Genomic DNA, 16,219 nt, shown 5'->3' on the forward strand with positions numbered 1-16,219 from the left:
TGTCATGCTTCCCTCCAATCCTGTTCCCCTTGACAGCCTCGGTGTCTAGAAACCTGTGTATTTCTTTCTTAATGATGTTAAGTGTCTTCCCTCCATGTCTTTCCATGATTTGGAAATTGAACGATTTGAATACCACAGGTTCAACACCTTCTGCATGAAGAAATTTTTCCTTCTCTGTCTGAGTGGCTGACCATGAGACTGTGATCCCTTGTTGTGCATGCCCCCATCCTAGCCAGGGAAAATACAGTCCCTGCTTCCAGTCTATCCAGCCTGTCAAGATTTTATGCATTTTAATGAAATCCTTTCTAATTCTTCTAAACACAAGTGAATATGGGTCGAGTTGACCAAATCTCTCCCCATATGATAAACCTGCCATCCCAGGTATCAATCTGGTGAACTTTCACTGCACTTCCTCTGGAAAGTATATCTTTTCTGAGGTATAAGATCAAAACTGCAAAAAAGTACTCCAAGTGTGATCTCACCAAAGCCCTGTGTAACTACAGTAAGATGTTCTTGTTCCTGTACTCAAACCTTCTTGAAGTGAAGACCAACATAACGTTTGTCTTCCTAACTGCTTTGTTGTACATTCATCCTTTCTTTCAGTGACTAGTGTACAAGGACACACATGTCCCTTTTTATAACAGAAATTGCCAATCTATCACCATTGAAATAATACTCTGCCACTTTGTTTTTCCTACTGAAATGGATAACTTCACACTAATCCACTGTATACTGCATCTGCCATGCATTTGTTCAGTCATTCAACAGTCCAAAATCCTCTTGAAGGCTCTTTACCCTCTCCTTATCACTCTCAATGCCACCTAGTTTTGTGTCATTGGCAATCTTAGAAATATTACATTTGATTCCCTCTTCGAAATAGTTGGTGAATGTTATGAATAGCTGGGACCCAAGCTCTGTTACCTGCAATATCCCACTTATAAAAACCTTTCATTCCAAAAACACCCATTTATTCCTACACTGATTCCTGTTGGCTAACCAATTCTTAATCCATGTCAGTGTATTATCCCAATCCCATATGCTTGGAATTTGCACAAATCTTTTTATCACTTGTCCTAAGTAGGCAAGTATGTGCCGTTCCATTGTGACACAGCTTCAGTATTCTTACTTATTCCATCTATTGTTTTCCTGCTATCATTGTTTTTGTCTTTTTCATGTTCATACTCAAGCCATGTTCTAAACTCTTAGATTTTTCTTGATCTATGATACTTTGTACGGTCTCTTCTAATTCAGCAGCATGCTGTGTCATCGGAGTTAGCTGTATTCTTGCCACCAATTTTTACCCTGGAAGTACATCTGACTCCGAACAGACACTGAATTGAATTGAATAGAATAATTTTGAAGACAGTACACAGCCTTGTTGTACCCCATCTTCACTTGAAACATGTCCGATTGTCCGTTGTCCCATCTGATACTTGCTATTTGGTGTCAATGTAGTGCTGGATAAATCTTACATCATTACTATCAATGTTCCAGTTCATCAGCTTTTAATGATAAACATATTAATTACTTTTTCATTTTCTGTGAAGCGTATATTTATATTCTTGCTTATTTCTAGATTTTTATTGAGAATTATTCTTGGGTTAAATATTCGTTTTATTTTTGTTCCTACTCCAGGCTTGAATCCAGACTATGTTTCACCAAGTTCTGCTTCAAATGCATTCTTTCTACTTTTATTTTGAAGGCCACTTTAATGAGATGATTCACTATAAGTTTACAGTTTCCAATTAGAGCACTCTACTGATATTTCAGGTCTTTTAACAAATAATGAAAGATAAAGCTTTAATGTGATAAAGGAAAAGGGTAGTAATAGTGAGCATTGGTCCATTAGAAGGTGAGAATGAGCAATTAATGGGTAAACCAGGAAATGGCAGAGGCTTTGAAAAGGAACTTTTTTGTGTTTTCTACTGTGAAAATAGAAACAAACATCCTAGCAATAATGGAAAATCAAGAGGCAAAAGAAAGAGAGGAGGTCAAAACAATCACAATCACTTTTAAAATCAAAAGCACTGGGAAACTCATGGGGTAAAAGTTGAAAAATACCCTGAAGCTGATGGCATACATCCTAAAATCTCGAAGGAAGTAGCTGCCAAAGATGATAATTGCATGGGTTGTAAATGTTCACATTTACTACATTCTGGGAAAGGGTCTCAGCCGATTAGAAAACTGCAAATGTAATCTCACGAAAAGAAAGGGAAGGGGACAGAAAATAGGAAGTTACGTAGATCAGGTAACTTAAGTTATTGTCATTGGTCAAATGTTGGGATCCATTATAAGGCTGATAGTAGCATGATCTTTAGGGAATAATAATACAATCATGTAGAATCACATGGTTCTGTGAAAGGGAAAGTGCTCAACAAATTTATTACAGTTCCTTTAGGATGTAACAAGCAGGGTGAATGAAGGGGAACCGGTAGTTATAGGCCGTTTGGATTTCCAAAAGACATTTGATAAGGTGTCACACAAAAGGTTACTGTAGAAGACTGGAACTTGTATTGTTGAGGGTAGTATATTAGCATGGATAGAAGATCGGCTAACTTACAGCAAACTGTAACTAGTGGGTCACTCAGTGATCAGTGCTGAGCCCTCAACAACTTATAGTCTATACATGAATGACTTGATAAAGGGACTGACTATATTATCACCAAATTTGCTAGCAGTGCGGTAAAAGATAGGAAAGTAAATTGTGAGAAGGGTACCAAGTGTCTGCAACAGGATACACATATAATTTAGTGAGTGAGCAAAAGCACTGAGTTTGATTGAGGGACCTTGAATTGTGAAGGGGAAGCCTGGTATGAGCTGATTCCTTGAGCAGGTGCTTAACCCATCAGTGCAAAATCTGAAGAAGGGTCTAGGCCCGAAACGTCAGCCTTCCTGCTCCTCTGCTGCTTGGCCTGCTGTGTTCATCCAGCTCTACCCCTTGTTAGCACAACCCCTCCACCACTTCCCCACCCCCCCCAATCCTCACTTAACTCTGGCCTATGTGGCTGTACAATCTGAGCCCTCCAGTTGGTGCACTTCTCTCAGCAGGCACCCCCTCCCTGATGATGCTGCCAGCCTCTTATGGTTTGCCAGCTCCCAGTGGGTTGGACTTCTCGCATCCGGGTTGATCCTGTGGAAGATCAGCTGAAGATCTATCAATTGCCTGATTGACTTGTCATTTGTAATTCGGCAAAGCTTACCTGAAGAAGTCAGTGTGGCTGCCTTGCAATCTCTTCAGCCAACAGGCAAAACACGTGTTATCTCCGTAAAATTTCCCCCAAGGGTTTTAAATTTGAGATGGAGATGAGAATTGTTTGCTCTCGCAGAGGGTTGCTAGTCTTTGGAATTCTCTTCCACTGAATGTATTCAAGATTTTTGATTGACTTGAATTGAGAATTATGGAGGATGGGCAGAAAGTGCAGTCCAGGCCACAGTCTTGTCAGCTATGATTTTCTGGAATGACAAAACAGGCTTGTCTTTTCTCAGTGTGCTCCTATTTCTCATGATTTTATGATCTTCGGAACTGGTCAAATGGTTTCACCCTAGTTTCAGAATAAATGAGTGTTTTTAAAAATTTGCTCAAACAGTTGTTTTTGAAACGATATATCCATCTGTCCAATTCAAGTCAGAGACATTCTGTCTCAAGTTCTGTAAAGAAAATAATCAGGACAAAAACATGGCAGGAAAGAGAATGAAACTACTCCATTAACACTATTGAACACATCCTAGTACTGTATAATAGTCAGAAATTGCTATTTTCTGCTGCTGTGAGCAATGATGAGAAAGTACAGACAATGAAAAAATTAGAACTTCGACATTGAGAAAAATGTTTACAATTTTTTTCCCCTTGTGCATTAAATGGTGACTTCAGAATCTAATTATTGAGTGACAGCTACCTTATTTCCATGTTATTAATGCTCCAACCCACCTTATATATTTGCCATTTCCGATTCTGCTTTCCTTCCCTCGGGAGCTAGACAAAATTCCCAACAAGTAAGTTCACCAACTGTCCTAGCTATTGTCCAACTGTCATCAACACAACGTATCTGCATGTTCCAAAAACACTATCCTCCTCAATTCTTCATTCCATGCAAGTCAGCACCAGCAAACCTTCTGCCTCAGCACAACGTCATGCTTGTTCTTAGGTCAACTCTCCCATTTCAGGTACGTGCTTCAGGCTTGAACACTTTACTTTGGAGCTCAGGAACACCGAAGACTTGCATGTTGGGTTGTTTTGCATGCAGTGACGTGTGAATCTGCACAGATTCATCATGTGGCTGTAAGCTTGTTTTCTTAACACTCACTCACTTGGTGCTTACTTGGAAGCTGCCAGTCTTTCCTCACATTGTGTTCTTCGTGAACACTTGCTGATGTCAGCATTGACTAACAGGCTGCCAGCCTTTGAAACTTGCATTACATTTAAGTGCAGAGAGAAGGCAGGCACCTTGTCACAGTGGGAAGAATTGAAGAGTCAAGGGAATGGATGTGTCACTGTGCATGCTACAAAAGTCATTCCTGCTTGTGCTGGTGGCTTAAGCGGCTAATACATTTCATAGATTTCAAACAAATGGCTACATGTGAAAGACAAAGGGGAGTAGCTCCTAATTGGGGCCAGTGGTCAGTTGGGGGTAGTTCCATAGTCAGTCAAGTAGCTCATCTGATTTCAGTCCAGGGCTGGGCCATTGTGCAAGTCAAACCCAACCAGTCTGGTAATTTTGTCTAGCTCCTTGGGGAAGGAAAGCAGAATTGGAAGTGGCAAATATATAAGGCGGGTTGGAGCATTAATAACATGGAAATAAGGTACCTGTCACTCAATAATTAGATTCTGGAGTCACTATTTAATGCAGGAGGGGAAAAATTCTTCATCAAAGCTGGGCTTTGCTTAGATGGGGCTATCCTATGTCATGACTTCGGATCAGTCATGGACACAGTAAACCAATAATTCCTACATGACTTTTTTTTCTTAAGAGGAGGAAATGCAGTCAAAAGATGACTGCAGATTACATTCAGTGGCTGTCTGGAGAAGAGCCCTGAAATGTCACATCTAAAAGTGTTAAGTGTGCTTCAAAGTGTGCATTACAAACTAAACTGTAATGACCTGTGAATATCTCGGACTATGAACATGGTGGCAGAAAAGATAGCAGTCTGGATGAGAGACATGTTTATATTTTCCCCTTGCAAGAGACAAGTGTTTAAAACAAGTTCAGCCCTGCTTTGTGTGTGCAAGTGAGCTGAGGTGCTGATGTGAGCTCATGGCCTAAGATACGCATGTACCAGCTTTGGTTCAAGCACTAGTGTGCTGTAAGTGTCACAGTTGAAGAACCACCAATTAGTCAACCCTCGATTGCAGGTAAAGGATTTATTGCTCTGAGTGCTGGAAACCAATGAACCAACCAGTCAGAATGAACCAGGGTAAAACTATTTCAACTTACCTGCAAAGCCAAGAATGTCAAAGTTAACTGCTCAACTATCAATCCATCACTCTGTCTTCTTATTGAGTGATCCGGAGATGTAACTTTTAACTGTTATCTCTTCTTGGACTCCCTTTTCATTTCCAGTTGGTGTTTGTGTGGGTTGTTATTATTTCTTTTCATGTTGTGTAATTTACAACTTTTGTACACTCAAGAAATCCTGATTAAATTGGCAGATTTTAAAACATAGATCCATTTGAACTAGGAAAGAAGATATCTACAAGGGAAAGGATTATTCTTTTCATTAAAGGCTGTGGGTATCGCTGGCTAGCTTGTATTTAGTGCCCATCCCAAATTGTCCTTTAGAAGCTGATGGTGTGCTGCCTTCTTGAACTGCTGCTATCCGTATGGTGTAAGTAGACCCACAGTGCTGTTCAGGATGGAGCTCCAGGACTTTGACCTGGTGACACTGAAGGAACAGCAACATGTTTCTAAATCAGGATGGTGAGTAGTTTGGAGGGAAATGGCAGGTGGTGATGTTCCCATGATTTGCTGCTCTTGTCCTTCGAGAAGGTAGTGACCATGGGTTTCATAGGCTAGGGAGCCTTGGTGAATTTTACAGTACATCTTTATAAGTGTTACACACTGCTGTACTGAACATTGGTAATGGAGAGACATTTTGACACCCCAATCACAAACAATCAACTGAGCTGCTTTGTCCTGAAAGGTGTTATTGTGTTTATTGGAGGTGCATTCATTCAGGTAAGTGGGGAGTATTCCAGCAACCACAATTATCTTTCTTTATGCCAGGTATGACTCCATCTAGCAGAAATGTCTTTCCCAATTTCTGTTCGCTTGAGATTTACTAGTGTTGCATGTTGCCACACATGGTCAAATGTGGGCTTGATTCACTTGTCACCTCAGAACTAGAATTAAGCTCTTTTGCCCGTGCTTGGACCAAGGCTGTAATGAAATTGGGGCAGAGTGGCAGAGAACCCAACTGAGCCTTGGTGAACAGGTCCTTCTGGTTTTATTCTTTTGAGACATTTTGGTGTCATGGTATAAGACTATTTCAGAGGACAGTTGCTGTTTATCTGTAATCCTATGTGGGCCAGATCAGGTAAGGACATAAGAAGATATGAAATAGGAACAGGACTAGGCCATTCAGCCCCTCAAGGCTGTCTCACCATTGCACTCTTTGCAGCCATTCGACTCCTCAGTATTTCAAAAAGCTAATTCCTTTTTGAATATTTTTATTACCCTCTGGGAGAAGAAATTCCTTTGCATCTCACTTTTAAATGAGTGTCCCCTTATTCTGTAACCATGTCTCTTAGTTTGAGATTCCCCTCTCATGGAAACATCTTGTCAACGTCTACTCTGTCAAGCTCCCTCAGAATCTTGTATGTTTCACCAGGATCACCCCTTAATCTTCGAAACTCTAATGAATACAGACTGACTCTTTTTAGCCTTTCTGGAAAACTCAACCCCTTCATCTGAGGAATCAGCTGAGTGAACCTCTCTTGAACTGCCTCCAACGCCAGTGCATCCTTTCTTGAATATGACGAAGGCTGTACACAGCTCACCAGCACTCTCTGCAGTTGTGACAAGACTTCCCCATTATTGAACTCCAAAGCCCTAGCAATAAAGTCCAGAATTCCATTTGCCTTCTGAATTATTTACTGCACCTCCATGCTAACAGGACAGCAGATTGCCTTCTTGAAAGGAAAGGTCTGTCAACATATCCACCAGACGCTGCTGGACCTCGATCTCCATGGTTGCTACCGACTGTCTGTGGGGACAGACAGATGCAAGAATGCCAGAGCCAGTACTGCTGGGCATCTCTATCCTTTTTGATCTAGTTTATCAACTGCCTCTGACAAACCAGCCTGCAGTTGCTGAATGCCTCTGCTTTGCATTTTGACAAAGTTGTTATCGTGGAATCATCTTCTGCCAAGTAAATTGTGAAGAGAGCATAAAGAGGCTACAAAAATATAGAGAGGTTAAATGAGTGGACAAAAATGTGGCAAATGTGTATAACGTACGACATGTGAATTATCTATTTTGGCAGGAAGAATAAAAAGAATTATATAATTGGTGAGAGATTGCAAAGCTTTGATAATTAGAGGGATCATTGTGTTCTTGTATATGAATTGCATGAGGTTGATATGCAAGTATGGCAAATAATCACGAAAGGTAATGGAAGGTTGTCATTTATTGGAAGGGGAATTGAATACAAAAATATGGAGATTATGCTTCACTTATACAGGATACTGGTGAGATCATATCTGGAGAGGTGTACAGTATTGACCACATTTATTTAAGGAAGGATATAAATGGAGACCGTTTAGAGATGATTCCCTTGGGTATTACCTGGAATGAGTGTGTTGTCTTACGAGGAGAGATTAGACAAGCTAGGCTTGTCTGTTGGAGTTTAGAAGCATTAACAGGCAAATTGATTGAAACATATAAGATCCTGAGGAGGTCTTGATAGCATAGAAGTGGAGAGGATGCTTCCTGTTATGGGTGAATAGAACTAGGGGTTGCAGTTCTGAAATTGGAGTCATCCATGTAAAACCAGGATAAAATTATATTTTTTCTGAGGATCATGAGTCTTTTGGAGCTCTCCCTGAAAAGGTAATGGAAGCAGTATCTGAACATTTTTAAGGCAGAGGTAGGTAGATTCTTGTTAAGCAAGGGGTGGAAACTTATCAAGGATAGGCAACAAAATTGAGATTGCAATCAGTTCAGCCGTCACTGTATTGAATTGGCAGAACAGTGTCAAGGGTTGAATGGCCTCGTCCTGTTCCTAAATCATATGTTTGTATGAAGTAGTGGCCTTGAACCTTCTCATTGTTTATTAATAGTAGCTAATATTTTATAATATTATGTTTCTTTACTAAGGTATTAAATTTTAATCTGTTCATTTTCTAAAGCTGAAGATGTATAGCAAGATGGCTTGAAAAAGGCCCTTTGTAAAACATAGGTATTGGAGAAGCTGAATTTGGATAGCCTCAAAAATGGCTGTATAGGGTTTGTGTGATTACCCCACGCTCATTCAATGCAATACAGACAACCTGTCATCCTTTGCTGTGTGCGTATCACAGAGGGCCTAATATTATTTACTACTTAATGGTACCACTTAAAGCTACCCGTATCTCTGCATTGTGTATTGAAAGGTGTATTGTGGCTGCGGGAGTTGTTGATGTCATTTTGATTAGTCATGTGTAATAAAGAACTGTGGCTGACCATAAGAGAGTGCATGCACCAAGCTTTTCCAATGCTGCACTGCTGGGAGAGATGTCTTCCTGCAGTGGGACAGAAGGTCTTTCAGGCACATGATGAGAAGGCAATGGATGCATGGAGGTTATGCCGAGAATGCTGTCCTAGGGACCTGGATACATTATGGCAAAAATTTTAATGACCTGACAGGCATTCTCATGGTCAATAAATGCCATATCCTACCCATGTACAAGCTTCAGCCATTGATTAATTCACCACTTCCAACACTCACCAGCAATCTCTATCAATCGCAAGTCACATTTAACATTGTATGCTGCACCTTAATCTCATCTACTTTGTGCAGTTGCAAGAACAATTCACTGCAATAATTCACATCTATGTCTCACATCTTGCACATAATGCCAGCCTTATGACACCCTCTGACACACTTCCCTCTTCTTTGTGGGAGGAGGTGCACTATCAGGAGACAGCATGAAATAACTGGAGGGCAACAATTTTCTTTTCTACATGGAGGAACTAGCGCTGGCCTTTATTAAAAGGGCATTGCCATTGAAGATGGCAGTCCTCATACCTAAACCTCTCACTTCTCACTTCCTCTTAGTCCCACAATGTCGACTGATTTACAAGCTGCTTCTTAATTTTCCACCCCTCCTCACCACAGCCTTACTCTTGTTCTTTTTTTCCTTTCCGGTACCCAAGGACTAAAGCCAGACCAGGCAAGGAGGAAGACCAAGAAACTGATGATGATGAATGCACACTGTCACTTGATTTCATACCCACAACTAGTAGCCCAAATACTGACGCATCTTGGATGATAAGGATGGAGCTGGGATCTACATGTCATGAAACACAAGATTAGGATATGCAGCAGCCAGAGAAAAGGGCAGGGACAACACAAATGCCAGTTCCTGGAGCGGTAGTTCCTGAGATCTGCTTCAGATGAACATTTCTGTAGGTTAGGCAAAATGTTTGTTGTATTGTGAAGCCTGTCAAAAACCCTGTATTTATAGTCAAGGGACATGGAGGATTCCAGCACCAACTTGGCACCAAGTTTTGTCTAGAGCTTCGAGTCCATTCTTTCCAAGAATGGAAATGATAACCATTTCCGTCAGTATACATGTGGACCCAACCATGATGCAGACTCCTCCTATCTCCGAGACGGCTACAGTATAATCAGATTCTGCCAAATGTACTAGTGCTGCCATAGAACTGGCTCTCTCAATGAAATGAAGTTAGCTCTCTTTAAATAGAGAGCCTCAGTAACCTTCCCTGTCAGTTTCTACTATTGCAGAGATGTTGCTAATATCTCCAGCACAATCTTGGTAGGAGTCAAACGCATAAGCACTCATGGCTACATTTGTCTTCAAAGCCACTGGCAATGTGTCTGTAGTCGTTGTCAGATTTCATTAGCCACCTCTTTAACAATGCGCAGACATTTCAAATCTTTCTTGCTGGCATCTTTTTTTTTCTCCTCTCTCCCTTCTCCTAGCAGCTTGTCCTGCTCTGTGACCTCTGGTTATTCTTCCAGTCATGCTCAACTCCAAAACTGCAACCATTACTGGGAGCAACTGGCTTGTGCAGAAGCTTTGCAGTCAGTAAGAAGTACTTCAGTACCTTTCACAGCAACTTCAGGCTTTTACAACCTGAAATGTTAATGGAAAACATGAAAAATGCATAGAAATGTAGCAATTACCTTTTAAATAGTTGATTATCTCTTTAAGACCACAAGATATAGGAGCAGAATCAGGCCATTGGGTCCATCACGTCTGCCATTTGACCATGGCTGATATTTTTCTCAGTCCCTATTCTCCTGCCTTCTCCCTGTAACTCCTGAGCCTCATGCTCATTTACCTAGTGCTGGACGTGGGTCCATCAAACTGTTTGACATGAGTTTAGCTATGTAAGGTTAAGAGAACATTGGCTGCAGTTGGGAACTTCAAAATGGCTACACTAATATATTGTCAACGAACACTAATGCATGTCTGTAGTGATTTACAAACATGATTTCATGCACATTATGTGCACATTTTGTGTTAGAAATGTGCATGAAAAGTGGATGCCATTTTGGAATCCCAGGGAAACTGAAAGTATCCAGAAAGCTGACACTTTGGAGCTTAATTTCTCTCCCTTGATACTTACCAGTACTACAGGAATGGCCTGAAGTTATCATTGTTGGATGAGGTCTGTGACCTCTCTCGCGCGCTCTCTCTCTCAATCTTGATCTCTCTCACTCCCTCGATCTGTCTCTCACACTCTCTCACTCTCACAGAAACACACACACACTTTTGCATTGCAAGTAATGGAATGTTGGGCACAACTGTAATATAAATGATGAGAAACCCTGTTCCATTGATGATTCACTGTAATTACACAATTGATACTGTGATCTCATGCTCTCAGTAGGGAATGAGCCACATTCACAACGGAAATTAGTCTTGATTTTCGAACCTATATTTCTCATGAATGTGTACCTCACTGTGGTTGAATTATTGTAGAACCATCCTTTTATATCCTAGATCTTTCTCTCTAAGACTACTAGCTTTTGGCTATCTTTTGTATTGATATTTGCAGAATGAATGATTGCTGGAGAGATGTCATTACACTGTTATAACTTGACAGGTATTCAATTAGAAAGCAAACTATGAAAGAAATGCAATCATTTGACATGAAGATTCACATTTTAGTTTGAATAAATCAATCTATTAAGAGCTGCACATTTTCAAAAGGTATCTAATTGCGAATCTATTAGCTAATGACTTTTCTGTGTCTTTTTTTCAGGAAATCCTTTGAATTTGAAGATGCTGTAAGTCTTCAGTCATCCCACTCTCCCTCTCCTACTGAAAATGGTACATCCACCTCTCCTCTGGAGGTACACAGCAGATTCAGTTCAAAAAGCACTTTAGCAGAAGAGAATGCCTATGAAGACATCATAGGTAAGAATTAGAAAAAAATGTATAGTGAGGCACACTCCTATTTATACCTCAAAATATCATGTTTGTCATTCAAAATTTTTTTTTTTAAAAAATGAGCTGCAGTTCATTGTGCATTATCTTTGATCCTTTGTTTAGTGACAGAAGCTCAGAATTTTCAATAGGCTGCAAACTTCACTGTCCCTGTTGTGTAGACCATAAGATGTAGGAGCAGAATTAGGCCATCTGGTTTATCAAGTCTGTTCCATCATTCAATCATGGCTGATATGTTTCTCAATCCCAATCTCCCGCTTTTACCCTGTAACCCTTGATCCCCTTTTTAAGCAAGAACCTACCTATCTGTCTTAAACAGACTCAATTACTAAGCCTCTACAGCCTTCTGTGGGAATGAGATTGACAGATTCACCACTCTCTGGATGAAGAAATTCTTCTTTACCTCAGTTCTAAAGGGTCGTTCCTTCACTCTGAGGCTGTTCCCTCGGCTCCTAGTCTGTCCTACGAGTGGAAACATCATCTCCATGTCCATTCTATCCAGACCTGTCAGTATTCTGTAAGTTTTAAACTCCATTGAGTATAGAACCAGAGTCCTTAATCACTGCTCATGTGACATGCCCTTCATCTCCGTGGTCATTCTTGTAAAGCTCCTCTGGACTCCTTCCAACGCTAGCACATCCTTCCTCAGATACGGGGCCAAGAAGACTCAAAGCAAGAAGTGCATCTTGACATGCACAGTTAAACGTAGAAGTTCTGAAGTGGTGTCACTTATAATGTGTTTCTCTGCAGGTTGCTCTATTGCAATCTACTCAAATGCAAACAACACAATGTATGAACCAATGAAAAAGTGAAGGTTTATTTATTTAGGAAAAATCAAGATTTTATTGTTGTACGAAGTCATAATTACCGCTGACCAACTATTCTGGCTCTGAAAGTCTAATCTTTCAATTATGGAGTCATGTTATCTCTGAAGACCATTTTTAAGACTGCAGATTTTTAAAGTGTGTGTGTGTGTGTATATATTTGAAGTGTGTTTGGATATTCACACTTTGCTCCTAATCCTATGTGTATGTCCCAATATCTATTTTGTTTTCTGTACAATGATCTATACGAGATTTATATTCTCTCCTTTTTGAAGCCAGCTTTGCTTTTGAGAAATCTTTAATCTGATTTGCTGATCAGTCAGCCAGCAGCTTCCCCTGTTCCTGGATGTCTCAATTGAGGGAAGCACCAAATTCAAAGTATCGTTGGGTGTAGAAAGTCTGTACTCTTGAACCTACTTGAACTCAGTCTTATGTAGAATCAGTGACAAGGCACTGTTTCGTTGCAAGAATTGCAGTTGTGACATGAGAATCAGTATTAAATTAGGCTGACGCTAACCCTGTAAATGCTTTGGAGGGTAACCTGGCATTAGAGAGGAGGAGGTTGAAGTTAGTAAAATGATGGAGCTCTGTCCGTTCATGTCCCTGGTGCCCACTGTCAGAGGCCTTTTGCCAACGATACAATCTGAAGCGGATAAGTTGTCTGCCCTAAAGTGATGTGCAGGCAGTTTAATTAATTAGAGGACTATTTAAACAATGTCAACAGCATATTGCTTACAGTGAATCCTCCCACAACCTCTCCCACCAGCCAGGAGAGGAGGCTGCCACCTAAATGGAGGGAACAGCCCAGAAAAGAAAGTTTCATGAAAAAGGGGGTGCTGCGCCCAGGGAAGGCTTTCTCTGTGGACCCAACAATTTCCCGTGAAGGGCTTTCCTGCCAGCACCCAGGTCCTGTATTTTTGGAAGTTTTATTTTCTTTTACCTGCAGTATGCCCCTGGTCTCCTGCTGGCACAACAGTAGTCACTGTTCCATGTGGCGTTGATGATCTGCCAGCCATCTGATTGGGCTGGCAGCTCTTGAGACTTTCCATTATTTTTAATAGGATGGTATGCCTGGTCACATCGACTTAACTGGCATCATCCCCCAATTAAATGTGAACATGGGTATGCCGCTGTCTGTAACACTCACTTCTGAACCTCTCTGTCCTCCAGAAAATCCTGCATGCTGAATTTAGATAAAATTAAACTTAATTGTTAATATTGATAGGAGGGCAAGCTTCTCGCAGTGCAGTATAAAAAAAAATCATATCTACTATGGTGGCTTTTGAGAACAGTGTTTTAATATTCACATAGAAGTGTAACATATCTTTACCATTGCACTTACCATGGTATTCATCATTGTGCACCTATTTAAGTTTTCAAAGTGCATAAAAGTATCTTTGCATTATTTTAAAATCCTCACATGCTCATATTACTGTGGATTGAAAAGTACTTCTTGACTGAGATCCTGCATTTGGCAAGAATCTTATTTGCAAAGCCTCAATTTCCCATCTCATCTTTCAAGATTGCAATTACATGCAATTGCAATGTTGCTAATTCCCTATAGATTATATATTTTCTATTGCTCCAATAGTTTAAACACAGGCTTTCACTGGTTGTAACTGGTGTGAAAGCCCAACCTCCACAGTGCTCATTCCTTTTCCATTTACATTTGCAGTGAGGCACGCAGGCAGAAAATGGGTTTAAAGAGAAGAGATGAAAAGGAGTGGAAACCCTTTGTCTACTTCTTGGTGAATCATTTCAGAAGGCAGAGGCCTCAGAAGCCAGGTTTCCCCCTTGCAGTGAACCTCACGCGAGTGGTAAAATATCCATAAGGCAAATGTAATCAATGTTGTTCATAGAAGACATATTTTTATTAATCAGGAGGAAATTTTAATTTGGATCTCTTAATGCCATTCACAAGTTGAAAAAGCAGGTCAATTACCCAGTTAAAGGGCTTTACCTGTGAATATGGATGATCTTCAATTTACCCCATCCTCAGTCTGTGGAGTTTCTAAATCACTATTCCATACAGTCCCCCTGCAGCTTTGGGAATGCACCTGGACAAACTACAGGCTTAAATGCAATTCCTTCTATTAACAAACCACTTGCACTATTGTAACCATTTGATTGATACATTACAGAAAAACAGATTAAACAAATAATCCTGAGATAGTGGGAACTGCCGATGCTAGACCCTTTCTGATGGTAGGCCCGAAACGTCAGCCTTTCTGCTCCTATGATGCTGCTTGGCCTGCTGTGTTCATCCAGCTCTACACCTTGTTATCCTATAAACAAATAATCCCATTTTCTTTTTCACTTTCGCAACCAAGTACTTTCCTTCACATCGCAGCTGAGCAGAATTCAAATCTGTTTGCAGAAAATGACAGATGAAGGGAATGAGGAAGAAACTAAAGCAGTGAAAAGTCTTTCTCTAACCAAAGTTAGAAATATTTGGATCAGCTAGAAAGAGGTCAAGAAACATGGCAAGGATGTGATATAAATCTGAACCAGGACTGTAACTTTTCTCAGATATCCAAGCAAGTCTGAATAAAACCAAATGTGGTTTCTGGCACCACAGAACTTTCACTGCATGAAATTGACTTTGCAGTAAAATGCAAGAAAGGAATTCACTCCTAGATTAACTCCTGGCCTTCCATCCATCTTTGTTTTCCACCCCAAAAGTATATTAAACCCTTCAAATACTGATGAGAAACCAACAGCAAAAATGGTGCCAAATGTACAACAAGATTTTCCAATTGATGTATGAACAGGTAGCTCAAATCCAGTAGATTAAGGCTACTTCCAATCTGTTGAAGTAGCACGTTAATCCTACAAGATCCAATTATATTGAGTTGTCTTCAGAATCCTGGCAATGAAACATGTAACTTTTGGTGGGTTGAAATGGTGCACGATGCCACCACATCAAAATTGCTAAACATACCACAGCGCACCATTTTGTTTTCATGTGTACTGTCCTGCTGCACTGTGGAAAGTAACTGAGGCCAAGCACCTTATAAAGTGGTGTATCTCGACTTGCAGAAAGCCTTTGATAGAATTCCTCATGTAATGCATTATAAAGAGCCTTAGTTCATAAAAGACCGTAGACATCTGTCTCCTTAGAGAGAGAGAGAGAAACAATTGCTTCTGTATATCTGGAGGGTTAGCACTCTACAGGTGTGGGATAAGGTGTAGTGGAAGACCTCTGTGAACTACAGTGATACCTGTCATGAACGGTGGAACAGAAGTTGAACCCATGCTGTTGGCTTTATTTTGCACTGCACTCGAGTTATTTAGGCAACTGAGCTAATGACCTCCTGAGAATTCATCATAGAAGATTGCTAAAAGCAATGGCACTCAATAGAAAAGCCTGAATATGAACAAGTAGCTGTCTGAAAGAAAAGAAGCAATGTTTATTTGTTAAGGAAAAAAGTGAGTGTGATCACGGGATGAGGGAGAAGCTCTAAGTGTTCCTCAGGAGTTGGCCTGAGAGATTACTGTGTCTCATTTACACTTACACCTTACAAAGGAAAGGAATGGTTGGCAGGGAGAAGCAGTTATATATTTCTATGGATGGGTAGAAGAGTGACTGATGGAAATTGATATGAACTAAGACTCTTTATAATGCATTACATGAGGAATTCTATCAAAGGGTTTCTGCAAGTCGAGATACACCACTTTATAAGGTGCTCTGTGGATGGTATCGAAATAACTAAAGGTGAGCATAAATGAAAAATTTGGCGTTATGAGTAAGCTCGCGTTGCTGGTTAGGCAGTAAGTTGTA

At 40.4% G+C, this 16,219-nt stretch overlaps 1 protein-coding gene across 7 annotated transcripts in view; it reads left to right on the forward strand.

The window, feature by feature from the left end:
• dennd2b (DENN domain containing 2B) overlaps positions 1-16,219 on the forward strand; it is a 397,329-nt gene that overhangs the window by 263,716 nt on the left and 117,394 nt on the right. For all 7 annotated transcript variants that reach the window (XM_048606823.1, XM_048606826.1, XM_048606822.1 and 4 more), the window contains exon 4: positions 11,430-11,584. In XM_048606823.1, coding sequence (XP_048462780.1) covers positions 11,430-11,584 — 155 coding nt within the window. The remainder of the gene's footprint in view (positions 1-11,429; positions 11,585-16,219) is intronic.

Source organism: Rhincodon typus, chromosome 17 (genome assembly GCF_021869965.1).
Source record: "Rhincodon typus isolate 14 chromosome 17, sRhiTyp1.1, whole genome shotgun sequence".
Taxonomy (NCBI): Eukaryota; Metazoa; Chordata; class Chondrichthyes; order Orectolobiformes; family Rhincodontidae; genus Rhincodon; species Rhincodon typus.